The sequence below is a fragment of the Taeniopygia guttata genome, chromosome 7 (genome assembly GCF_048771995.1).
Source record: "Taeniopygia guttata chromosome 7, bTaeGut7.mat, whole genome shotgun sequence".
Taxonomy (NCBI): domain Eukaryota; kingdom Metazoa; phylum Chordata; class Aves; order Passeriformes; family Estrildidae; genus Taeniopygia; species Taeniopygia guttata.
The window spans coordinates 20,132,792-20,159,079 of record NC_133032.1 but is presented as its reverse complement, the minus strand read 5'-3'; the positions used below and the strand labels follow the sequence as shown (position 1 = coordinate 20,159,079).

At 40.4% G+C, this 26,288-nt stretch overlaps 1 protein-coding gene across 10 annotated transcripts in view; it reads left to right on the top strand.

The window, feature by feature from the left end:
- Positions 1–23,622, top strand: part of PIKFYVE (phosphoinositide kinase, FYVE-type zinc finger containing) — a 61,863-nt gene extending 38,241 nt beyond the window's left edge. For 8 of the 10 annotated variants that reach the window (XM_072932327.1, XM_072932326.1, XM_072932323.1 and 5 more), the window contains 22 exons: positions 855–955; positions 2,142–2,213; positions 3,564–3,735; positions 4,801–4,979; positions 5,457–5,570; positions 6,821–6,929; positions 7,038–7,192; positions 7,692–7,782; positions 8,813–8,873; positions 9,458–9,601; positions 9,756–9,876; positions 10,986–11,081; positions 11,807–11,890; positions 12,362–12,450; positions 13,062–13,226; positions 13,800–13,859; positions 14,301–14,477; positions 15,188–15,291; positions 15,549–15,677; positions 16,974–17,235; positions 19,027–19,101; positions 20,164–23,622. In XM_072932327.1, coding sequence (XP_072788428.1) covers positions 855–955; positions 2,142–2,213; positions 3,564–3,735; positions 4,801–4,979; positions 5,457–5,570; positions 6,821–6,929; positions 7,038–7,192; positions 7,692–7,782; positions 8,813–8,873; positions 9,458–9,601; positions 9,756–9,876; positions 10,986–11,081; positions 11,807–11,890; positions 12,362–12,450; positions 13,062–13,226; positions 13,800–13,859; positions 14,301–14,477; positions 15,188–15,291; positions 15,549–15,677; positions 16,974–17,235; positions 19,027–19,101; positions 20,164–20,279 — 2,676 coding nt within the window. In that variant the 3' untranslated portion in view covers positions 20,280–23,622. Of the gene's footprint in view, positions 1–854; positions 956–2,141; positions 2,214–3,563; positions 3,736–4,800; positions 4,980–5,456; positions 5,571–6,820; positions 6,930–7,037; positions 7,193–7,691; positions 7,783–8,812; positions 8,874–9,457; positions 9,602–9,755; positions 9,877–10,985; positions 11,082–11,806; positions 11,891–12,361; positions 12,451–13,061; positions 13,227–13,799; positions 13,860–14,300; positions 14,895–15,187; positions 15,292–15,548; positions 15,678–16,973; positions 17,236–19,026; positions 19,102–20,163 lie in introns of those variants that run through there. The other 2 variants (XR_012057009.1, XM_072932329.1) reach the window with 2 other exon arrangements.
- The last annotated feature ends 2,666 nt before the right edge of the window (positions 23,623–26,288 follow it).

Below are 26,288 nucleotides of genomic sequence, written 5' to 3'. Positions count from 1 at the left end.
TAAACTGCCATGAAAGTAACCAAGTTGTATCTGAGGAAAAAGATCTTGGAACTTTCTTGAATTGTGAGCTGTTTAGGAAAAATGTCTATGAACAAGAGTAGCAGAACTGATCTGTTGAAACAGTCAAGCATTTTAGTCCCTGTGCCAATCAGCCCTTGTGTTCATGAGCAGAAGTCACTTTTTAATTGGCACTTAAATGTAGATCTCTGTAGCTTCACAGCCCATAATCTTAGAAACTGTAAGAGTAGCCCTCGTTGTGGATCAGACTGGCTGATGCTGTTCTAAATTAACTCAGTGATCAAAGAGAAGTATTTGGTAACATCATAGTTTTGGAGGGTGTGGAAGGGAAAACAGCTCCATTCCAAGAGCAGCATGGTACATCTCTTCCCAGAGAGTAGGAAATCTTTCTATAGCCTGAATGAGTAACTGAAATATAATATACTGGGAGAGTTTTGAATCCAAGATGTTCCATATCATATCATATCATATCATATCATATCATATCATATCATATCATATCATATCATATCATATCATATCATATCATAATTTAGAGACTCTGGATGTTTTTCATGAGGCTTTTGTTTTCTGTTCCTCTTGGCTTCATTTCAACAGAAACACGTGCATGTTCATTGCTTTCGTTATGAGTTATATTGTTCTAAAAATGGCACTTAGCAATTACACATAGCACAAGTTTACCTGAGGCTGGGAGATAATGCCAAGTTTATCTGTACAAAAGGAGAAAGCAGACATTTGTCTTTGAATAAAATTACTAGAATAGAATTTTGTCAACAGAAGTTGTGCATGAATGGAGGTGTCTGTAACCAGTGAATAAGTTGTTTTCTCTCTACTAGGTGGATTGCCTGAGTCCAGTAAACCATCAGAGGCTCTGTGTTCTCTTCAGCAGCTCTTCTGCTCAGTCCAGCAATGCTCCAAGTGCCTGTGTTAGCCCCTGGTATAAAAACTACACCTCTACAGCTTGGATAGTTGCTATTCTTTCCTTCCTAAAGTCAGAGTCAGTGCCTGCCTCATGGCAGTATTTCTTTGAAGACTCCTTGGTAGGTTGTGCTCATCCTGTAACAGGAAATTTTGCCAAAAGACTTTTGTCTTGCATGGTCTGGTGGATCTACAGCAGGATTGCACAACCTCTGTAATACCCAAGGCATGAATGAGAAAGCCCAGCCTGAAACCAAATGCTTTAGTTGGTGTTTCACTGCAGAGTAATGTCTCCATGTGGGGAGCACTGCATGCAGTTGTGGGAAGAAGAGTTAGTGTAAATGAACACAGGACCATGTCCAAGCGCAAAAGTGAGCCTTGTGAGAATCTTTGAATACTTGTAGATTGTATTATCCAACAGTGGCATTGGAATACATTGCTATCTTTTTCATACTATAGCCATCAGTATTAAGAGCTTAATTTCCAGCTTAGGGGGCTGTAATTTGCTATTGTGTGCAACTTATGACACACTTTTATCTCTACTAAATAGGACAGGTCTTGGTGTTTAATCATTAGCCTAGGTGATTTTAATAATTTAACTTAGGTGAAAATAGTAATGACTCTCTTACAGGAAAAGGTCTAAAGTTCCTGTGAAAGCTTAGAAATGAAGATGGTGATATGCTCACTAAGCAGCAACAATGAGAGTAAGCCAATTAGTGAAGTTAGTGATATCTAAATTATGACACTTAAACTGATACACAATTTAAATGGCTTGGTCACCTCAGGTTCTGAGGAAACTAAAGTTGCTATTAAATATGCTAGAAGAATAAGGATTTCTTGAGGCTTTTTTCATGTTCTGGATGTACCCTTTTTTGTAGCTGTTTAAACATTAGTGCTTGAAGCTTAAAGATGTTTAGACTTCTGTGCCTAGATACTTTTGAAAATAATCTTCAGAAGTGTAGTTGGATTGTATTGGACTTTTAAATGTCACATTTAAAGTTGTTCTAGTAGGACTTTGATCTCATTATTAGCTAACCTGACAGCAGGGATCTAGGAAGGCTAGTCAAGTGGAAAAAAAAAAATCTTTGAAGTTATACAGAGCTGTAAACAAGCCAGCAGTGGGTGTAGATCTGTGCTCCTAAAGGCCATTGCACAGCTAATGGTGATGGCATCCGGTCTCTAAAGCTTTTATTTCTCTGCTTTAGGATTGTGACCATGGAGTTCTATGGGAAAAATGACCTAACTCTAGGGATTTTTCTGGAGCGCTACTGTTTCAGGTAAGGAAGAATTTATTCTAATTCCCTCATGCTCTCTTGTTACAAGCAAATACACCCATTGCTTTCCTATTTTGGCCTTGTCCTTCTTGCATCCCTTCATGATGAAGTGAAGCAAATTATGAAACAAAGTTTTTAAGTTCATAAAGGCAAATGTGTTCACATAGCCCTTTCTGTAGCAATTAGGGTTTAAGGGCCAAATTAAGAGCCTTAACATGTATTCATGTTTTTTCAAGACAAGCAACTGTTCTGGTCACAGTTTTCTGAGGTTCCTCTTTGAAGGTTCATACACGTGTTGGCTAACACTACTCATTAAGTGTCTCAGAGTAAGGCTTTGTCATATGTGCAAGGTGGCCAATGTAAATAGTCCAGAACACTTTGAGCCCTGGCAAAGTACTGTGCCATTTATTTCATCTCGTGGAGCTGTAAGTTGTTATGTTTCTATAATAACTTGTGCTGTCACAACCCCATTCAGAGTCTCAGCAGGCTGGGAAGCTGGATAGGTAACCTGCTCAAAAGACAAGCTTACTCTGTTCTCTCCATTGGCCACTTGCAGTAGCAAAAGGCTCTCGATATTCAGCCTTCTGGAGAAACCAGTATTTCTCCTTGTGGTGATCAGTGAGAAGGAGCTTAGCTGCCCACTTTTAAATTCCTGCTTCTCTCTGCTTGTTAGTGAGAAGTGACTGCTTCTCAATCTCCATAGTTTCAGTAATTAAAATTCTTTATTTTTTCACATGAGCAAGGAGAATCTGATATTTTTCAGGCTCTTTCTGATTTTGAAGAATATCTTATCTGACTTTGGTACCTCAACAATTCAGCTTTTATTTTTCTGGTATTAGTCTTCCTTCTGTGACTTAAAAAAAACCTATCCAAAGAAAGGTCATGGGTTTTACTGTTCAAAGATGTTCTATGGCAGTGTGTTGCTTACTTGTTCCTTCAGGAGCTGAAATATTGCCATTTTAAGGCTCTTTGTCACATCTTTGTCCTCGGTAATATTTGCTTGGGTACACTGTCAAAGCAGTCTTTTAATTTGGTGCCAAGGACTTCCACAGATGCTTTGATCCTTATACAGAATAAGTTGATAGAAAGTGATTCATTGTAAAAAGGTGATAGCAACCAGTATCCAGCCACTGCTTTTGGAACCTATATAGCCATTGCTGTCAATGGAATTTCATTACGTGCTACTTCTAAATTGCTCTGCAGATACAGCCTTCACTACAGGCTTAGAAAACTCTTTTACAGTGAAGATAAATAGTACTGTGATATTAAAAGGCATATTAGATCTGTTGAATCAATTCTTCAGCAGTGCCTGGCAGGTGATCATTCATAGCTGTTTCTATTTCTCTCTGTAAGGCCTTCCTACCAATGCCCCAGCATGTTCTGTGAAACACCGATGGTGCACCACATCCGTCGCTTTGTTCATGGGCAAGGCTGTGTGCAGATTGTGTTAAAGGAGCTGGACTCCCCTGTCCCTGGGTACCAGCACACCATCCTTACTTACTCCTGGTGCAGACTGTGCAAACAGGTAAGGATGTGGACTTCAGAATCATTGCTCTTCCAATTTAGTATTCTTGTTGTGACTGACTTTGTAGGGAAAGGCACTATTTTTGACAAAGCACTCACGCCTGGAGCTGTGGCTAAACTGGTAGAAAACCTGTTACTGATACATATGTTCTCATGTTACCTGCAAAAAGGCTCTGTGTTGGCCTCCTCTTTTAGCACTGGGGTCACTGAGGGTCAAAAATCTTGTGTGAGGTGGTCTTGTTAGAAAGTGTCAAAACTGACTTTAAAAAGCCCACAAGATAGTAAGATAGTGTATTATCTGGAACTTGGTCTGTAATTAAGCTAAGAAAGCACTGCTAACTGGATACTCATGTCTAGCTAAACATGAAGAGCCTTCAAAGAGAATAAAACATAATGAAAAAAGAGTCATGCAATACCTGAAATGCAAAACATCTGAATTACCCATATGGATGACTCAGGTCACCTACTTGGGCTGCCTTAGAAATGGGTGTTGGATGTACAGATACCTGGAGGAGGTTGATGCAGTTGCTGACAGCAAGCCCCGTGTTGCTGTGTATGCAGCTGCTCTGTAACCTTTTATTTTTCTGTGCTTATGTAAATACTTATGTGGTTGAGGTTGTTAAGTGTGTGTAAAGTGGTGTCTGCTCTAAGCTTGCAAGCACTTCTGAGGTTGAAATACACTGCAAAGCAGCACCAATGCATTTGTAGCTGCAGAATCACCAGGGAAAAGTATATGATATGGCCACTGCTGCTGGCTGGGTTGCTGGAAATTGACTCTGTACAGAGAAGTAGCATCCCAGAAATAAACTTCCATCAAGGGTATTTTTGGACTCCCCCTTAAAAAAAAAAAGCTTAGCACCTTTCATCATCAGCTGGCAGTTGTTTTAACAGATTTATTTTAATGATGTGTTTGCCTTAGCTATGCATAAATGTTATCTTTGTTGTTAAGTTTGTTTCAGGGTCATGGGTGCTTCTGGTACTAGAATACTAGATTGTTGCCTGCATTATCCTCTCCTTAATCTTGTTTGGAGGATGAAATTTAGACACTTACCTTTCAATTTTTCAGGTGACACCAGTTGTTCCCCTTTCCAATGACTCTTGGTCTATGTCTTTTGCAAAATACCTTGAGCTGAGGTTCTATGGGTACCAGTACACTCGAAGGGCCAACGCAGAGCCTTGTGGGCATTCCATTCACCATGACTATCACCAGTATTTTTCCTATAATCAGATGGTGGCATCTTTCAGGTGAGTTTCACTGCTAAAAACTTCCTTCTCTCTCTGCTACTGTATGAAGCATATACCTCTAGTAAGGATTCATCAATTCTGTCCTTCACTGTGAGTATAGCATGGGCTAGCATAACTGTACCATAATCACAAGCACAGGATTCTGTGCTGGCTTGCAGAGGGCTTTGTGGGTGGCATCACTGTCCTAGATGTGGTGGGCAGTATTCCAAGAGTGCATGGCTCCTCTTCATGATACAGGAGGGAAATGCTTTTCCCTACCCAATTCCAAATACTTTCAAAATTTTGGTTTTGCAATATGATTGGTGCTTTAACTTCTTGCCTTGGAGAATGAACAGTGTTATTTCTGATAAAAGTAACTAAAGCCATGGACACATTGGCAGTGCCCTTTTTCATATAAGGGCCTCAAACCTCAGTATGCTGTAGAACTAGTACTGTGTGATGTGAATCTTGTTACAAGCTGTTGTATTGCCTTCTCAGCTACTCTCCAATCCGGCTGCTGGAAGTGTGTGTCCCACTCCCCAAGATCTACATCAAACGACAGGCTCCATTAAAAGTTACTATTTTGCAGGATCTCAAGGATTTCTCACAAAAGTAAGCTTTGTTTTTAATGTCTTCCTAATCTTATTTGTACTTTGTACTTTTATTAGCAGGACACATAACTATTTTTGCTAGTATGATGAGATTTTGCTAAGTATTAATTATTTGATAGAAGAGTTTAAAACACCTATGCGTATATACTTCCAAGGGACAGTGGTATTGAAATCTTTGTTACCTTTTTTTGCTCTGTCTGTACTAATGTCTCAACTCTTTGTCTGGTGGCAAGTCAGGTTAAACATTGCCAGTAGAAACGAAGATTCTTTTCTTCTCTTTTCCTGAAAGTTGCACTGATGTCTGAGTCATGTAGCATGTTTCTGAATAATGCTGTCAAGCTACTGAAAGGTTGGCCATCGGCAGGTGTCTGAAATGTTACCTTATGAAATGCCCAGTTAAAGTATTTTTAATTCTTCACTCTAATGCTAAAAATGAGAAGATGGTCCTAGAAGGCAGACCTGGAAAAACTGCAGGTTATACTTTGTACTCTTACCCTTTATAGAACATCTGACTGAGTTTCATTTCTTCAGCCCCAAAAAAACTGCAAAACCTTGCTCAAATATTTTGTCTGAACATAACTGTTGTCATTCTATTGGCCATGTGGTAATGGAGCTCTCTGATGTATAAAAGTCTTTGCCTTTGTTAGCTATTGAATATGGTAACAGCAGGCAGACCCTACCTTCTTGTAGTCTAAGGTGAACTACCATGAGTCTAGACACTTTCTAAATGTAGGAACAAAAAGGTGGAAGCCAGGTGAGATGAAAGCTCTGTAAAATCCAGCCAGACTGCTGTTCTGCCTGGTCACAGCATTCCTGTATTGCTGTATGTCTCTGTGACCATCTGACTTCAAAACCTGTGGAGGTTGGTTTAGAGCTGAAATAGAGGTACTCATTTTTTCTGAGCCCTGCTGGTAGAGGTGTAGCTTGCATACCCGGATTCTTCCTAATCACAGACGAAACAATAGTTCCCCTGTGTTAGTAATGTGTTTGAGACATTTGTATTGCTCTCTGACAACTTCCACTGCTAAGAAGAAATTGTGGAGACAAAAAAATCAGCATATGTAACTTCTAGATTCCTCCTATTTCTTAAGATGTTTTCCCAACTTCCTCTTACTGTGCAGGAAGGCAGTCATATATTGTATTGTCTTCTGTATTCTTAAATGCTAACCTTAAACACATTCAGACTATTTTAAAGAATGTTAAAGAAGCTCCAAGTAGTCACAGCGTAACTCTTTACATTGCTGTTTGCAGGGTGTCACAAGTGTATCTTGCTGTGGATGATCGCCTTGCTTCTCTGAAAACGGATACCTTCAGCAAAACGAGGGAAGAGAAGATGGAAGACCTCTTTGCCCAAAAGGAGGTAATAGACTATTTTTACATCAGTGGTCCATAGGCTAAGTGTGTGGAGGAGCTACTCAGATCTTGTGTCATCTTGGTGAGATAACACTTACAGTTTTCCTTTTGGCAGATGGAAGAAGGAGAGTTTCAAAACTGGACTGAGAAAATCCAAGCAAGGCTGCTTTCATCATCACTGGACACACCTCAACAGCTGCAATCTGTTTTTGAGTCTCTAATAGCTAAAAAGCAAGGACTTTGTGAGATGCTACAAGCCTGGAATAATAGGTAAGAGGACACATGCTGGAATCATAGCAACACCGATACAGTGTTGGTTCTGGAAGGGAAGAGGTTCAGCTGTAGTTTCTATAGAGCAGTTGCTGTATAGAGCTTGTGCTGAATGTGTTCTACTGGTTAAGAACATGCAGCTGATAAGTTGGAACAGAAAATCATTTGAAGCCATATGATAAAAGCATTATGTTATATAGAACAACTTGCATCTGGAGGAGACATTTTCATTTGAGTAATGGTGAAAGAGATGGGAAGAAGGGAGAATGGGACCTGTTGATTGGGTGAAATAGTCTCAGAGCTGAAGAAAATGTGCTGTCTTTGGCCATTTGATACATCTTTGTCATCCGTTAGCAGCAATCTTTTTTTGTTATGGAGAAACTTCATAACTTGTGTCATTCAGAGATAACACCAGTAACCTACCTTTTGATTCTTTGGTGGTGGTGGTTTTGCGTGGGTTGGTTTTGTTTGTTTGTTTTATTATTATTTTTTGTTTAAGATTGCAGGATCTCTTCCAACAAGAGAAAGGGAGAAAACGTCCATCAGTACCACCCAGCCCTGGGAGACTGAGGCAGGGTGAAGAAAGCAAGGTATGGCTAACAGGTTATAAACCTCTTAAACATTTGTTTTATTTTTTCCCAGGTGCAGCACAATAGTCTTAAGACTGACTTGAGTTCTCTTTAATTAATTAAACTAATTTTACTGCATCCTGTAGTTTTCATTTGTAAAAGCTTAAATTGTGTGCTAGTATATGTAGCTTTTCCAAAAAAATGTGAACTAGGAGCCATATTGCAGAGAGAAAGAGAAAGTGTGAATAGGAATTGATGATTTTCTGTGATGTTTCTGTAGTGTTGATGTGAACACTGCCGCAGAGAGCTGCAGTCATTGTCGAGTGTGTGTGTAAATAGGAACTGGGCCATCTCCTTCAACCCTAGGTTGTTGCCCACTAGGTGCACCTGTTATGAAAAGAAAAAAGACAAGTAATATCAAGAGGTAGAGCAAATGACACAGGAAGGACTGATAATGGCTTTTCAGGATGTGATGTTTTGTGATGTATCCTCTGGGAACTGACTGAAGGGATGGATAAATGATTTTGGACTGACGCCTCAAGAGCTCTGTCCAAGGATAAACATGCCAGTATGCTGACCTTCTACCCTTTGGGGAGCTGGAACTCTGGGGAAATGTCTGGGCTGCAAGACAGTACAATATAAGTAAGCATCATACCAAGAGGCTGAACTCCCAATAGTTCCACGTTAGCAAAGTGCACTAAAAACTAGAGACCCTGGATTTGCGCTGCTGCATGCACACATGCCGTTTCCACGTAACACGTATTTGTTAGGTGTTAAAGCAAACCTTATCTTGATCTAGCAGGAAGTAGGTTCTTAGAGAGGGAGTTTAAAGCAGCATACACAGATAGCAGCCATCATAAGCATCTTGTGAACTTGAGTTGCTGTTGCCTTGTCTTTTTCCTATGCTAACAGATACAGTGACATGCAGAGGCTGAGAAGTGGGTGGGAGTGCTCTGTTGTAGTACATCTGCTTTTGTAAGCATTCCACATGGAAGGAAATAGAGCTGTAAAGAACTTGGCATCAACATTGGTGTTTTGTTATTCTGCCTAGATCAGTAGCATGGATGCTTCCCCACGCAATGCTTCTCCAGCGCTACAGAATGGAGAGAAAGGTCTGTTACTTATTTTTCATAATATGCCAATAGAAGCATGTTGTAGCCCTTTTCCTGACATAATATGGGAGCTTTTGTCAAATTTGATAAATCAGAGAAATACCAAATCCCCAAATACCAAATTTGTTTTTTCTAGTGGTAAGATAGAAGTTGGCCATCTGCTTCTAATATGAAGCTGAATTACTAGTGATTAGTAAATTGGCCAACAAGAATTTTCCATTGAACTTTAGTTTAAAAACTTTCAGAAGCTTTCTAATTAACAAAATAACTACATGGAATTTGAGAAATGCCTTTTGCCTCTTCTGTGATCTGGTTATGGGTGCTGAGATCTCTTACCTGTGAGGCATACTTGGGAGTTTGTGGGAGCTGAAGGTAGTAGTTGTAAGCGTACGCATTTTCGGGAGGTTACGTGCTACATTGATGAGCTTGCCCAGTCCTTTGGTCTGTGTGGTTTTACCTGCTTTCTAAGTAAAAACCTTCTGAAAGTAGGTGCTGTTTATAGCTTGGGTTGGGAGCAAACAGTGTCACTTCTGACAGCCATATAAAATTATCTCTTCTGTCCTTAACTGTACTTGTACTCTCAGAGGATCGTTTCCTGACGGCTTTATCAAGTCAGAGCTCCACAGGCTCTACCCATCTACAGCTGCCCACCTCTCCAGAGGTTGCATCAGAGCATATGACTGGTGCCAACACACTCTCTGAACAGGACACAACAAGCAGCTCAGAAGGTATAGTTCAATTGTCTTTCTCTTGATTTTCTGTGCCAAGTCCACAAGACCTTTTTAGGAAATGACAAATAACTGGTAACTCTGTAGTCATCCTTCTGACTTTACAGCTTAAACTTTGATATTGTGATGCAGACCTGACATATGTCTGTTCCAGATGTATTTGATGGGCACTCACTGGGATCTACAGACAGCCAAGTGAAGGAGAAGTCTACTATGAAAGCTATTTTGGCTAACTTTTTGCCTGGAAACAACTATAATCCCATTCCCTTTCCCTTGTAAGTACTGCATAATAGATATAAATGTATGAAATCAGCAACCTTGTCAGATTGCAGGCAGAGCCATGCATGCTTCCTTTGCTCAATGTATAATTTAAGCCATTACTTGAGTTTGCCTGAGTAAGATGGAGAACTTTGTCAAGGTAGGAAGTTTTCTGTGTCCATTCTAGGTGATTGTAGGTTAACCACCTTTCTTATGAATGATCTGCTCTTGTGTGAACCCAGTATCAATTTCTCCTCCTAGCAGGCATGCCTCCTCAGAGCTCTTGTGGGAGATGAAGGGGTGCGGGAAGAGGGGAAGAAAGGTGCCTTCTAACTTAATTGCTGTAGGGAGGGAGTAGAAATGCCCTTCCTTAGCAAAGACTTAACTAAAGCTACATGCCCGCATCTTGTTTTTGCTTCCAGACCTCTTCCAAGGGTTGGACTCAAATTGACATTGTCTGGGTGTAGGTCAGGTTCAATGGCCACTATATGTGCTCTCAAGTGTCCCTCTCGTGTGAAGATGGGCAGGCTGGAAAGTCTTTCAGCTACTTGGTCTGTGTGCTTTGTAGTGTTTCTTGTTTAACACGAGCCTAACGTTTGGCAGCCCAAGTTCAACCTGTGAATCCAACCCCCAGTGTCGGAGTGGAGGCCTTGGGCTGATGAGGTAAAAGCTAAATGATTGGACCCTACAGATGATTGAAAAAAAAAATGATACAAGAATCCAGAAGGCTTTGGGAAATTTTCTGTGATAAACTGCCTGTTTAGAAAAGACTCCAAGTTTGTCCCCTAAGTTCACTCTACAGGCTATGCTGCTAGATAGTCAAACCAGGCTCAGGCAGGTTTTGGTGCCATTAGAAACAGTGGCTGCTAAACAGAAATAGACTCTTACTCTAACCTAAAGCTGGTTTTCTGACCCAAGCAGCTTGCTTAAAATGCTGATTTCCCTAACACTCTACCATTTAGAATTAACCACATAGTTATGAATATGTCTGTTGAGAGAAGCTGATCTGGGGAGCTTTGGTTCTGTGCTGAGACTTGCAGCTTGTGCCTGGGAGTGCAGTGATGAGATCTAGGTTTTGACCAAACAAATTTTTGTGATCTACTAACAGTCTGTTGTTTTCATTTAGTGACCCAGATAAGCACTACTTAATGTATGAACATGAACGTGTACCTATTGCAGTCTGTGAGAAAGAACCAAGCTCCATCATAGCCTTTGCTCTCAGGTACGGCTGTGATTTGGCTTTTCATCTGACATACTTTTCAGTTTTGCAGCTTTTGTGTTTGAGGAATATTTAAATTTTGATGATAGGGAACAAGCATGACAGAATTTCTATATTAAGGCATGTTAGAGTTTCTGTCAGAGATGGGACTCTTTCGTCTTACTACTGAGATAATGAAAGTGCAACTGAATTTTGGACTTTAGTGGAACTCTAGTATGCAAAAATGACTTAGTTGTGTGGTGTTTCTTTTAATGAGATATCACTAGAGAAAGAAGTGCAACTAAGGTTTGCTCAGCCTCTCCAGCTGGAGGAAGTGCAACTGAATTGCGGAACAGTTATTAGTATTGATATTGCAGTCTGTTTCTTGCCTACCTTTGATCATAGCAGCTCTTATTACTGCTCAGCTCTTCTCACCAGGTACTTCAGTAAACCTTTGGGTTTGCATGTCACAAGACAGCAGATTTTTGAAGCTATGCGTTCTTAAATTGTGGGAGGGGGAAAAATAAGGGGATATTTTTCCTGCAGTATTGTCTAGAGCAGCTTCTGTTCTAAGTAAACAAAGTTCTAATAATAAGAAAAAATAAAGCATAAGTTTTTCTGCTGTGGTGTTTTGTTTCCTGTGGTTGTCTCTGAAGTGAGTCTTTGGGCTGGTATTGCAGAGTTTCCAAGAGAACACTTAATTATTTTGGGTCTTTACCTTTCCCTTTCTTTTCTTCTTTCCCCACCAGTTGCAAGGAATACAGAAATGCCCTGGATGAGTTGTCCAAAGCATCTCTGAAGAGCAGTTCTGAAGAAGGACTACAACCAAACAGGTTACATGCAGGAACTACAGTACAGAGAGTGAAGATATAGTGCTGGTAGTGAATAAGCCAAAACTAGGATGGGAAAGAACCCTCAAAACATGCCCCTGTTAGGAGCTCTACTTTCCAATGGACTCTGACTCACTCCATGTAACCAACACATACTTCAGTATGTGAGTTTCCGTGTCGCATTACGGACCATGCTGGCTCCATCACCTGATTGATCTCTTGAGTGCATGCATGGTACTGGGCCTGCTTACCTTTGCTGTGGTCAGGGATGGATGCTATGGGCCCTGAGAGGTACTTTTTAGGAAGATAGAGGAGGACAACTTTGGAGAGTCCCACACTGTTACATCTTTAAGTGGTGTCTTTTTCCTTTAGTGTTTAGGCAGCGGGGAGAAATAAATGTCCAGGCATAAAGCAGTAGTGTCTTGGGTGGCAGCATTTGTTAGTTCATCACTTGTTTGTTCTTTCTTCTTTCAGCATGTCAGACAGCAAGCCCAAGAGCAGCAGCCCTGTCCGCCTGCCTGAGGCTAACATGTGTCCCCTTCGCAATGCAGAGCCAGAGCAGCGTAAGGCCATTTTACCAAAACTATCCATGGTGCTAATCTCAGCTCAGACTTGAGTCCACTTAACCTGGATTCTAGTTCATGTGGGGAAGAAAAAGCAGCATTCTGAGTTGAAATTATGACTAGTCATAATGTAACACATGAGAGGGATGGGCGTGTATGGGTTTTTCTGTTTTATGAAGTTTGTGGCTTTCTCTGATTCTTATGAGATCAAGATGTCATCGCCTGATTTAATGTTACTATGTAGTGAACCTAGGGTTGTTCTTGAATCTGGCCTGTTCTTTGGGATATGATGCCCTTCTTTTGGCATTGCCTTCGTTAAAGAGATGCAGTTAAACTACTTTGCAATGGAGACATGAAGTTCTTACTGTATTAAAGACGCTAATTCTTCGTCTGTGTTTTCAAATGTCTCTGCACTCTGGAATGCTACTCAGAACACTAGATCATCCACCCTCATGGACCTTAGTTGCCTGAAGAATAGCACAAGAGTTATAGTTGAATGGCATCATTGCTCCATATAGAACAATGAATGGGGAATGTTCATAGGAGTCATGCTGCTATTAAACTGACTGTGGAAATGCCAACACCCTCTTTTCTATTTCTTTTCACTGTAGCAAAGAAACCATCTGGTGTTTTGTCTTTCTTCCGTGGCACGGGAGGGAAGAGCCCAGACCTGTCTTCCCAGAAGAAAGAGACCTTACGTGGTGCTGACAGTGCTTACTACCAGGTTGGACAGATGGGCAAAGAGGGAGCAGAAAACCAAGGAGCAGAGGCCCAAGGTACAAAACTGCAGAATTCATCTGCTCTCTTGGGTTGTTACTTCTCCCAAACCTCATTCAACCATGTAAGGCCCCAAATGCACTTCTGCTTGTACTTTTTCAACAGCATGTTGAAAGTTTACTCAGCACACATTGAAAATGAATAATTTGAACATCAAATATGTTTTTTTCCCTAAACACATTGCTTCTCTTTATGATAAGGGAAACAGGATCTTTCAAATCCAAACTGTAGGGATGTGGAGTAGTCTAGTCTTGAATGCCTTTGGATTGAGTTGACTCTAGTTAAGCAGCCTTGTCTCTCTTCCTCACTTGCTGTTTAGATCTCATTGTTTTGGCTCATAGAAAATGAATGAAGAGAGACTGGAAATTAGATATACATATGCCCTTCTAGCATATGTATTATATTATACAATTGTAGCTGTATTTCTAATTCCCTGTGTATAGTTCCCTCTGTATTCTTGGAAAAAAAAAAGAAATATTCTTCTTGTAATGTGAGTTTACAAGTAGTACCTAATGTGACTGTCTTGGTAATAATAGTGAACAGCCCTGACTGAGTTCCCTTTATGCCTTCAGATGATGGAGATGGAGGAGACGGACAGAAGAAACAGGTGGTGAATCCCCATGTAGAACTCCGTGAGTAGTTGTAAATAACTTAGTCTTAGCTGACCAGCTCATTTCTTCATGCATGTGTAGTGGAGTCTTGAAGTTAATAGTTGCTTTTTCTTGGTATTTTTCTTGGTAATCTTGGTATCATGACGGAAAAGCAAATCAAGAAAAGAGCAATGCAATTTTTACTTACGGCAATCACTTTTGCAAAAATACTCCATAAACTTTTTAAAATTGATCTTTTGTCCAAACACTTCCCCATGCCATATACTATGATTTAATCTAGAGGGAGTTAACTTTCCTGTCAATTTTCTATTTAAATACCCTTGGTTGAAACTTCTGAATTATAATATGCATGAGAGAGATGTTTAGCACAATAATACTCCTCTAGACATGAGCAGAATCTTAGTGTTGTGTCAGGTAGTCAGTGTGTGTTGCACACTGATTGAGGAAAACAATTTTTTGCAGAGTTCTCAGATGCGAATGCTAAGTTCTATTGCCGGATTTATTATGCTGGGGAGTTTCACAGGATGCGTGAAGTGATCCTGGGGAGCAGTGAAGAGGATTTCATCCGATCCCTCTCTCACTCCATGCCCTGGCAGGCACGAGGTGGCAAATCTGGAGCTGCGTTCTATGTGACTGAGGGTAAATGCAGCTTCTTCCCCCTTTGTAACAAGGGGTATTATTTCTGTGTGGTGGTGGTTAGTGTGGCATTTAATCCCTGATAACCTCTATCCAGAGGGTTGCTGATCGTGAAATGGTCACTCAGAAGGGAAAATTAGGTGGATTGTTCTGGGGTCTTCAATATAAAATTATTTGTCTCTTTGTACGTGCAGCAAAACAAAATATAGGTCTGTTTTTCAGCAGTAGCAGCTAGGAAGGCCAATTGAACAGAAAGGTTGTATCTCAGGCAGGCTTCAGAAAACAAAAACTTGTTTTCAAGGACAACTTGTTGTTGAAGATGCAGTGTTTCTTATAAGCTCAGGTGCTATTGTTAATCTAATTTCTTTTTAGAACTGTGGCCGTTTCTAGGCTTCTATGTAAAACAAGTATTGAACAAAATGGTCTGTAGGCTGTTTCTATTGTCCGTATAGGAAGCCCATATAGTTGAGGTAGATCTAGTGTAGGCAGTCTCTTGTCAATGATTTACTGGAAGGTAGAAATTCAGGGAGGCTGAAGTTCAGAATATGAAGTAAAAAGAATCTAGAAATGAGCTTCTGAAGGTATGGATTTAAGAGAATTGTAGTGTTTTAATTTTTCAAACCATTTCAGCTATGTGACAGTCCTAAAAAAATTGCAAAAGGTACTTCACTTGTTGTATGTAACCCTGTTGCCTCTGTCTGATGTTAAAATAGATGATAGATTCATCTTGAAGCAAATGCCTCGTCTGGAAGTCCAGTCATTTCTTGACTTTGCCCCACACTACTTCACTTACATCACTAATGCAGTTCAGCAGAAGGTATTAAAAAACGTGCCTTTTATTTTGGGCTGTGTTCTGTTTTTAAAGATTAGTAGAAGTTTCTATTAACATTTTTCACTTAAATAAAAGAAAATTTTGGAGAGTGTGAGTTATATTAATAATGGGTTTTTAAGATGTAAAGTGGAAATTATGCTTGGACTTCTGAGCTGTAATACACAGACAGAACAGTGGTCCTTCTGGTATGGGGTTGCTGATTGTCTCTACACAGATCTTAACCCATGTCTTGTCTTCATTAGAAGCCCACAGCACTGGCTAAAATCCTTGGGGTGTATCGAATTGGTTACAAGAACTCACAAAACAACACTGAAAAGAAGCTGGATCTGCTTGTCATGGAAAACCTTTTCTATGGCAGGAAGATGGCTCAGGTAAAAGCAAAGTGTTATGTTCAGTGCAGTTGTGACTGGGAGAAAGAGCAGGGTTATTTGTAGCTATCTAGGTGACTTATAACTTTGCGTGTGCTGTTGACCTCTTGCGCTGTTCAAAGGTGACAGTTTGTGCCTCTTCCTTATTATGAGATCCTCAGGAGCCGATGCCTGTATTGGCTAGTTCAGATAGCTGTTGTGCAGGATTCAGTCTTTACAAGTCTTGTTTGTCCCTGTATCTCTGATGTCTGAGAGAAAGCATTATTAACCTGCTTATGAAAACGTAAAAATCTTTTGAGAAAACTTCCAGAGGAACTGACTGGAATTACAGACTAATTTGTTTAGAATGAGAGCCTCACTCAGAGAGAGTTACTCTGTAGTGAGGAGAATTAATTATTTTTTCAACCCTGTTCTTTCTTGGAGCTACTTCAGGTGTGGGACAAGATTTTGAGTTCAGTCTTGCTATTAGTCAAGCGTAAGTAACCTTTATCAGACAGTAGAATGAAGATCTTAAAATGATTAGGGGGAAATTCTCCTTTAACTAGAGATTTGAAGCTGAAAAGGAAGTTCAAACAAACATCACTTCTAAACCTAGAGAGTATCAGTTCTTTCCACTTTACCTCTCAGTGCCTGACCTCAAACAGGGAATGTTTGTGGGAGGAGGTGGATGGAGGGAATTTTAGATGGATGTAAAGGATGTTGTGGGTTTTCTTTTGATTTGTCTGTTGTTTAAATCATGAGGAGGGCTCAGGCACTACAAAAGAGAAACCCAGACAGACTGTGGACTCTATTCAACAGAAGTTAGTGAAATCTTGACTGGACAGAACTTGAACAGCCTTCTCTAACAGGCCTGCTTGAAGCAGGACATTGGATTGGAGAACTCCAGAGATCATTTCCAGCCTCATGATGGGTCTGTCTTTTGCCTTGCCGGTGTTAGCTGGTGCTTCATGCACCACCCGCCCGCCTCCCTCTTCAGTGGTTTTGCTTTTGTCAGCAATTAACTCTGTAGAAACTGGCTGGAAAACTGAGTTTACATGAACAATATAAAAAGTAGAGGCACCTTTTTTCTCCTTATTTAGACTATATATTAGTGAAATAACTTGCCTAAAACTTGTGAATTGAGGTGGCAGAGCTTTCACCCAGGCTTACATGCTATTCTCTACAAAATATTTTTTGTTAATTGCCTTCCTCCTAAAGAGAAGAAAAGAGTTGCCCAGCTGTGCTGCCTTATCAAGTGTTAGGTACTAGAGTCTTTAACGCAGAAAAATGAAGCAAAGTAGTGCTGTTCTCCATTTGCAGGTGTTTGACCTGAAGGGCTCCCTCCGGAATAGAAATGTTAAAACAGACACAGGCAAGGAAACTTGTGATGTGGTCCTGCTGGATGAAAACCTTCTGAAGATGGTTCGGGACAATCCTTTGTACATCCGTTCCCATTGCAAAGCTGTGCTGAAAGCCTCCATACACAGCGATTCCCAGTTCCTCTCCAGCCATCTCATCATTGACTATTCCCTGCTGGTGGGTCGTGATGATACCAACAACGAGCTGGTCGTTGGGATCATTGGTAGGTTGTCTTTTTTATTTTGTTGCTCTCAGATGATGAAACGCTTTTCTTTTGGTTTAGGTGTTCATAGTGCTCTTAGAACTGTGCCACCACCAGAGAGATGTGTGTCAGGAAATCTTGTCTTCTCCCTGGTAGAATACCACCCTCACCTCTTACAGGTATTCAAGATGGAGGCAGGAAGTCTTCTCTCCAGGTCTTGTATAGGCTCAGACTAGCATTTGCATTGCTATCAGTATATGCAGGAGGCCTCAAAGGTCATTTAACCTACACTTTGACTCCAGTTTGAAGCAGAGCAAGTTATTTGTGTGCTTTTACGTGTTTAATCTGTAAACTTTGGTTTAGTCATGTTTACATAGGCTTTTCAATCTTGTGTGGAGGGGCTCTAAGGAAAAACAGTATTGGTAGGGTTGGAAGAAAGAAGTTAAACATCATGGGATCTCATATAATCATATAGTCTGACCAGTGCAGTAATTACCTTGCTGCATCCTTTGACTTGTGACTGGAAAATAGAGACAGAAAAAGAGATGGTTTAGACAGACAAACTTCTGTAATATAAAAGACTTAGAGAGGAGGCAATTTTACAGGATGTGGAATTGACTTAGGGAAACTTGAAACTCAGCTCAGAAATGCTTCCAGATGAGTTCTCAGGACAAGAGGTCTGGATTACACTTATTCTGATAAAGCTCGAAAGCCATTTCAATAGCATTTCTAGTTGAGAATTAAAGTCCCAGCTACAAAGAAAGCTCTTGTTTGTTGCAAGTTGTTATTACTTTCTAGATTTGTAGACCTTTGAATACTGGAATAAACAGGATGGGACTACACTGACCATGTGCTTTTCCTGTATGTGTGACTTTTTGTTGCCCTATGTCAAGTCTTATCAGATATATTTTATATGATATTTATAGCTACCAATTACTTCAGTATTTAACACAAATATCTGAAGGAACTTGGTGAACACAAATATTATCAAGAAGAGAGAACATGTCTGCTGTATTAGGCTATCAGAATATTCTTTAGATTATACCCTGAGAATTTTTAAAGTACTCAAGCTAAATTTGTGTTGGACTGGAACTAAAAAATCTTAGTGTGGACTGTGTTTCAATCTGAGGTCAGTATCTCTACCTATTTTAGGTCTTTATGTGATACAGGAAACAAGTAAGTTAGGTCTGTGAAAACTGATCTTACTGCAGCTTTAGCTTTGCCGGCCCAAATGTTCATGTGCTTGTGTTGACTGAGCATGCCTTCTCTGGAAGGGGCTTGGAAACAATTCAGAAGTTGTCTCCTTGCTGCCCCCTCTGCCAGTCAGTGTCACTGGTGATGTTTCCAGTCCTCCCTGTCATAAAGTGGCAATCTTTTCCATTCTGTTATCAAACCTGCAGGTGGCTGCAGTGATGAGAAATTCTGTTTTAAATGGAGAGGTGTCCAAGCCTCAGTGCTTCTAGTGGGGTTTCTGGGATGAGGGTGAGCAAAACAACCCTTGCGAATGAGCCCTTGACACTCTAAAGTGGATAAAGACAGACATGCTTGGGCAGCCTATTCTTGTGGAGATACGAAGAGTTGATTGTGATCTTGCTGGACTTTTGCAAGACTGTATTCACCCTACCCAAACATAATCAATACTACAGAGAATGAGGCAACTGGTAGGGAAAACACTGAAGCTTTGACTATAAAGCACTGCTGCTTTCCTGCTTTTTTGGGGGGGGAAATAAATACATTTTAAAACAGGGTTACTTGGATTATAATAAATAAAAACATATTTGTGTGTGGATTTTTTTTTTTTTATTGTAACAGACTATATTCGTACTTTTACCTGGGACAAAAAGCTTGAAATGGTGGTAAAGTCAACTGGTATCTTGGGAGGACAAGGTAAGTCCAGACTGAAAGCAAAGGTTTTGATCATGTTTCCTTGTTACGTGGAAGCTTTCTATAGCACTGCTGATGAAGTCACAACTTGCCCACCATGCAATTTTGTGACAGATTGTCGAGAACAGAAGAAGAAATAGTAGAATACACGGTTGGAAGGGACCTCAAGGATTATCTGGCCCAACCTTTCTTGACAAAAGCACAGTCTAGACAAGATGGCTTAGCACCCTGTGCAGCTGAATCTTAAATCCCCTCTGTTGGGGAATCCATCCCTTCACTGGCAAGACTATTCCAATGGCTGGTTGTTCTCATTCTGAAAAATGTTCCCCTTGTGTCTAACTGGAATCTGCCCAGGAATAACATATATCCATTACCCCTCATCTTTTCCATGTGGCTCCTTGTAAAATGAGTCTCCATCTACTTTTTAGCCACCCTATAAATATTGGAACGTAGTGATACGATCTCCTCTAAGCAGCCTTTTTTTCCAAGGCTGAACAAACCCAGTTCTCTCAGCATTTCCTCATATGTAGGCTTCCCAGTCCTTGGACCATCTCTGTGACCCTTCTCTGGACCTTCTTCAGCCTGCCCACATCTTTTTTTTTTTTTTTTAAATCTAGCAGAGAACAAAACTGAGTCCAGTTTTCCAGATGTAGCCTGGAAATAGCACCTTCCAGGTGAAAGATAATGCTGGGATATGGGTGGGATAATGACTTCTGTCCTTCTGGCTCTCTGCTGGTGATGTCCTTTTTGATGCAGCCCAGTGTCCTTCCTGCTGGCTTTCTTTGCTGCAGCAGCACTGCTCACTCCCACTGAGCTGCTTGTCCACCAGGATCCTCAGTCCCTTTCACAGAGCTGCCCCCCTCCCAGGAGATCCCAGCCTGTGCTGTGCTCCTGCATTATGTTTTACCAGGTGCAAAACCTTATGCTTGTTTGTTGTTGAACTTTAAAAGGTTTTATCTTGTTGCCTTCAAGTTTATGCTGCCTGCTGGTGTAATCTCATGTGACATCTGACTGTACTGCAGTATCTTTAGCCCATTTCTAACTGCTCTTACTCTTACTCTTTAGGTAAGATGCCCACTGTGGTCTCTCCAGAACTGTACCGGACCAGGTTTTGTGAAGCTATGGACAAGTATTTCCTGATGGTGCCAGACCATTGGACAGGACTGGGCCTGAATTGCTGAGCTAAAGCCCATATTGGGAAAGCACAAGAGGACCATGACATAGGCCACTCTCTTCCAGCAGTCTGTCCAGCAGCAAGAGGATTGCAGTTCCATGTCTACACTGACCATGTGCATCCTGTTGCAGAGTGTGAAATCTGCTTGCACTTTAATCTCCTCTTGGAGGGTAATAAGCAAACCTGCCTCAGTAAGGATCTAAACTGTAAGTTCCACTGAACAGCACTGATAAGTGACATCCCTGCTGTCAGTAGGGAAGGTGATGTTATCTCCTTGTAAGTACTGGACTGAGATTCTATCCAGATCCTGATGGTGAAGAAGTACACAATCTCTGAAGTCTTGCACTGCCATAATGGTGTTGAATGTGAGCAGCTCATGTTTCTGTAGTGGATACTTGGTACTGAAAATGTGAAATAAACCCCACAAATGTGGATGGGGGGGAGAAGAATGAAGTTAATTCATGAGTTCTGCTATTGTTGCAGTGGTCTGTAAATGATCTATTTGGGATCCATTACTAACTTTTGCTGTTTATGCTCCTTAGTTTTAATTCTTACTGGGTTCTCTAAACAGTATTTTTTCTTAGGCAGCTCCATATCTATAATGCCCTATGACTCCATCTTTTAAGTTATGTTACTGCAGTACAGCTCTGGTTTATCTGTCTAATTGCATTTTAGCTGAATCCTATAAAAATGGGCTGTCAGTCATCAGTATACTGCAAAACTCAAAACATATCCCTTCATTCCTAAGCAGTACTGTGATCTGAATGTTGCTCAAATTCCTGGGAACAGGTAACTAACATACCCTTTAATATAACAAGACATGATTAATTATAGTTATGAAGCAGATTAACCCTTTCTTTAGTAAAGGTAGTAAGTTGCTAGACAAAGTGAAGCATATTGCAACTTTCTTCTTAATGCAACCATCATTCCTGGCAGATCACTTCAAATCCATTTCAGTTCCCCTTTACTTTCAAGCAATGCAATTACCTCATGGTGAAATTTTGCCAGGAGAATGTTTTTCTTGTGTTCATTACATGATTTTTTTTGGTCACGGAGATGAATGTAGTTGTTTTCTGTAAAAAGGAAAACCTGAACTAACAGGTATCTTGTATGATGCATAAGATGTGCAGAGATCTGTGAGTCTCTATAGTATTACAATAAGCCTTTCTTTCCATTTTTTTTTAAATTTACTCATTTTTGTAGGTGATGAGTTTACTTTTTAGTTTCATTCTAATACAGGCCAGTAAATAAGAGGGGTTTTAATGAGTTTGAAAGGCAGGTAAACTGTCCTTTGACTTCAGTCTCTGATGGACGAACATCAAATGAACATGGAATCTGGACAGGATAGCTCTTAGTGATCACTTGCTCATTCTAACCAGTTGCTTCTTAATGCACTCATCACTGTAACTCTGGATTGAAATGTGCATTTTGTTCACTTCTCCTGTGTTCAGTATTTTTTTCTGCAGCAGATGGTAGTGGCAGTTCAGGAGTGTCCAACAGTGGGCAGCACTGGGAAAGGATAAGGCAGTGAGACTTGAGCTACTTGCTCTAAAACCAACCAGTGCAGCTCTTGTTTGTGCTGCCAGGAGGCAACATTTGTGTTCGAAGGAGCCTTCACCACCCTATTGCAACACTGTACTAGAGGATGAGCAAAGATGCTGGCCTTGAAGCAGCAGAAAAAAAAGTGTACTGATTTCCTCAGTACAATGTGAGAATTGTTTCTGGGGGTGAAGTGTTGAAGGCTGCAGTGATATGTGCTGTGGAAAGATGACACAGTGTTCCTTCCTTCAGTCCAACACAGTGCATCAGGTACAGCTGATCTCCTCTGGGATGCATCTTGCCTCTTTTGTTGAAATATTCTCCCAAGATGCCTGGCTCTGTGTGTGGCCATGTCTAATGAGGGCAACCAGTCCATCAGCTCAGTGCTACTCCCACTTCTGTGGTCTCTACCTACTGTCTTGGTTCATCAGTGTGAAAGAACCTGCCATGCAGCCTATGTTCTAGTCTCAGCTGAAGTTTACTTGTGTTCTCCTCTTTCTCTTCTTAAAGTTTACAGGTTAAAACTTGACTATCCTGGCCAGCTAAGGTGACCCAGCAGCAGCTAATTATGTTGTCTCCCACCTTTGTCAGTATGTGGCTTGGTGGATGCAGCACGAGTGTGGGCATGTGTGTCATGCCACCTGCACTGGGCTAACGTGGCATGCTAGCCTGGTCTGTCACCAGTAACCCTTATCCTTGTCCTGGGATGTGTGGCTGCTCTGTGCTGCTTGTCAGCCACTCGAGTCCTGAGCTGTAAGCAGCTTCATCATCTGACAGTTGCTAATGCTCCTCTGAATGTGACAGCATGAGGCCATCAGCACTGCAGGAGGGAGAGAATCTTCCACTGTTTTGCAGCCTATGAACAGAGCCAGAGACACGTGAATGGTGACCTTCTTGGGCTGAAGTTACAGCAGCTGGAGAGATTTGTAGGAATGATCTTGAGCTGGCATTAACAGTTAATTTTTGGCCAGGATGTGGCTGATAGACTAGTCCTGATTAGACTGGAGTATAGAGTAAACTACTGGTCATGTGTATCACAGTAGCTGCAGTATCAGCTGGAGTTGGATCATCTTGGATGTCCTGTGATATAAAGCTGTAAGCATTTCTAGTCCAAATCCCAGCAGCTGAATGGGTCTCTTCAAATACTCCGTTTTCAGTATGATATTTGTCCTGACATTTCAATTACTACCAAGCTTACTTTTCTCCGGAGAGCAGTACTTCATGCAGAGCAAATCTTTGAGAGCTGTTTGGGAGGCCGTGTTCAGTCTGTGTCCTTGTAGAATTCCTAAGGATGAACCCTCTGATCAGAGCTTATTTCTCTATGACATGGGTTTAGCATTTAAGTAAGTAAATTCCAGTTGCAAATATGAAGACTGAATTTCTTCAGAGATACGCTGACTCTTCTGTTGTTTTGATCTGAGGCCTTGAGACAAATGTCTAAATCTTGTCCAAGTCAGAAGCAATGACTTTGAGTCAACATGTGGACAGCAGAATGCCTTCTAGTGGCCCAGGGATGCATTCTGTCCCCAAAAAACACATGAGGGACTCTTGCTGGCAGAGCAGTTCTAGTGGGCTCAGGGGAGTCTCCCCTGTGAGAATGACCAAAACCAAATTAATCGCTCACTAGCTGGTGGCCAGACTAGTCATTCTTGAAAGCACTTAATGTACTATAATATATGCATTTCTATTCTAACTTGGTTCAGCTGTATTTTATAAAATTGATGTACTAAACTATTTGAGAATAATTGCCTTGACTACTTGGAGAATCAAAATGTAATGCATATAGATACAAATAAAGTGACTAAAGTATACTTGAGTTTGTTCCATGTGTGGAGCAGTTAGGTCTCATTGCACCCCGTTTTCTTGATCAGAGGCAAGGCCACTGCCCACTGTGTAGGGATTGCTGTGCTGGAGAGTGCCAGCTTTGTGTCAGTGTAAGATGCTTGTTCCGTCTCTGTACCTCACAGCTCATCTCCTCTGATGGAGCAGCACCTGGGGCAGCTCCCCAGGGCAGGGGCAGTAGAATGTGCAGATAGATAACCTTTCACACAGTTCTATCTTCTCTGCAGCTGCTTTTCACCACAGTGCTGTGTGAGACAGGGATCCAGCAGGTGGTGGTGTGCCTTTGCCCAGTTCTGCCACAATGTAGAAAACATCCCAGGTATTTCTATAATCTTAAATGAACTAGATCAAGAAAAAAATCCAAGAAGATCTGAAAATAAATATATTCTCTTGATTATTTTACATTAACCTGGTATATATGAACCTCCTTGCTAAGGCTTAAAATAATTTGTGATTAGTGCTGGGAAGGGGACTTGTTCATTCCTAGAATATAAAACCCTATCTAAAACTAGAGGATTTTACCTCTATTATGTGCAATCACCATTTTTTGCCAGGCGAGTTTGAACTCTTTCATCTGCTGCAGTATGAAACTGTATTAGAATCTGATCCCCCACTGAGGGTATGAGCAGGGAAAAGATGTGATACTCAGTTCTGGGGCAGTGCTGCTTTCTGTGGTTGTAAAGATGAGTGGTGGGATTGAGGAGCTTCTGGCATGAAGGTGAGAAGCACAAATGCAGCCTTAGAGAAATAATGATCCAGTGACCAAAGGTAAGATAATAAAGTATGTGAACACAATTACCAAAAAGAGTATTGTATTACAGTTGAAGAGACAGGATGGGAATATAATAACTTTTCTCCATTGCTTACATAGGATATTTTTCTAATAAAACTTCAGCAACCATGAAACACCCCAGGTATGAAAAAATGAAGTATCCAGGAAGAGTTACATATCTATGACAGCACAACTAGGATTGCTTAATGTACACGTATGCACATTTGAACAAGAGAAAGAAAATGTTTTCTTTTTCTAATAGGATTATAAATATTATTTTAAAATACATACTATAGGGAGAAAACTATTTTCTGGAAACAGATCAGGTCAGTTATATGAATATCTAGTTGATCTGTAATTAATTCTGACTGAAGTGTATTCTTGTTAATGTATCTGTTAAGGTAGAAAAAGAATAAGGTAACTACATGACTCCATAGCAGCCTATAACATGCAAAAATTATATCTTCTTCATATTAATTTGAACTGCTTTATGGATAAACAATATTCTGCTTTTTGTCTATTAAGCTCTAAAAGGCAGAACATCTTCAGGCTGTATTTTCCATGTCAGCTCAGTTGTACAGTAAGAATTAACCAGAACTAATGTGCTTTTACAACAATCCAACCCCTACTTAATTCAGCTCTTCAATGTTTTCTTGAAACTCTGACATTTAAGTAGTCATTTTCTTACATGAAATGTTGGCTTCTGCAGAATACACACCAAATTTTAACTAATATGTCTCCTGTGGTCTTAGTCAAGAAATAGTCTGCAGAATACAGATGTCATATATATATAATTATTTTTTGCTCAACTAACTATAATTAATTTCTGTTGGCAGCTAGAGAAGTCTATTAGATCCTAGAATGTTGGCAGTACAAGGAGAAGTCTCTTCAGTGTTAGGGATAAGTACTTAGTATCATGCTGATGATTTACCTTTAGCTGTTTATTATCAAAATTGTGGTGGCTTTACATGTATGGGGATATAAAATTAGTGTTGAATTCTAGCAGAGAGAGAAGACCAAGGCTGAAAGTATTCTGGATTCAAATTATCACTGTTTTCAGATGCCAAGTTTCAGTGAGTGGAGTAAATTTTTGTGAATTCCTGTTGAAAACTTTAAACAATAGAGCATTTTAAGTCTTTTTATAAACTGTTAAAGATATCGAATATCCACAATGAATGAAGTGTGGCGTATGCCCATGAATGGAAAAAGATGAAACCTGCCAGGTTTGGTCAAAACATGATTTTTCCAACAGCAGACCATATAAACCCAGGATGTTGCTTGAAACTTTTGCTATGTTCTCTGTATTCTATTTCTATGCCTTTTAGCAGCAGTAAAAGCTAAATGAACCAAATGTCTTTTAAGAATTTGGTTGTTTTAGGATAAGGCATTCACAGCCAGAGAAGTCCTTGTTTTAATTCAAACAAGATAGGATTCCAGAGATAAATTTAAAAGCCATTAGAATTCCGTTACAAATAGTAGAGCATAAGGCTTCTGCTGTTTATACTTTATATTTTATACCTTCTCCTTCTTGTGTAACTACATATGCAGGAAAGAAGGGTAATACATAATAAAACACAAAAGACATGTATGCTGTACAATATGTGGAGTAGTAGATGTGGAATTCTAATGGCAATGCTGATACCTCCATGGTCCTACAGGAGAAAACTGAGGGACTTGGTTATTTCAAGATGTTTTTATTCTAGGATAGTGCTGCTTCACGGGTCTTGAATAACCAGTTTAAACCCTTCATTAGTGAAAATTAGATAATGTAACTGTGAATTTGTTCTTAGGGAAGGCTGGAGAGAGACCTGTTTATAAAAAGTTGTAGTTATTTATTTGCATAGCTAGAAATAAAGGCAAGAT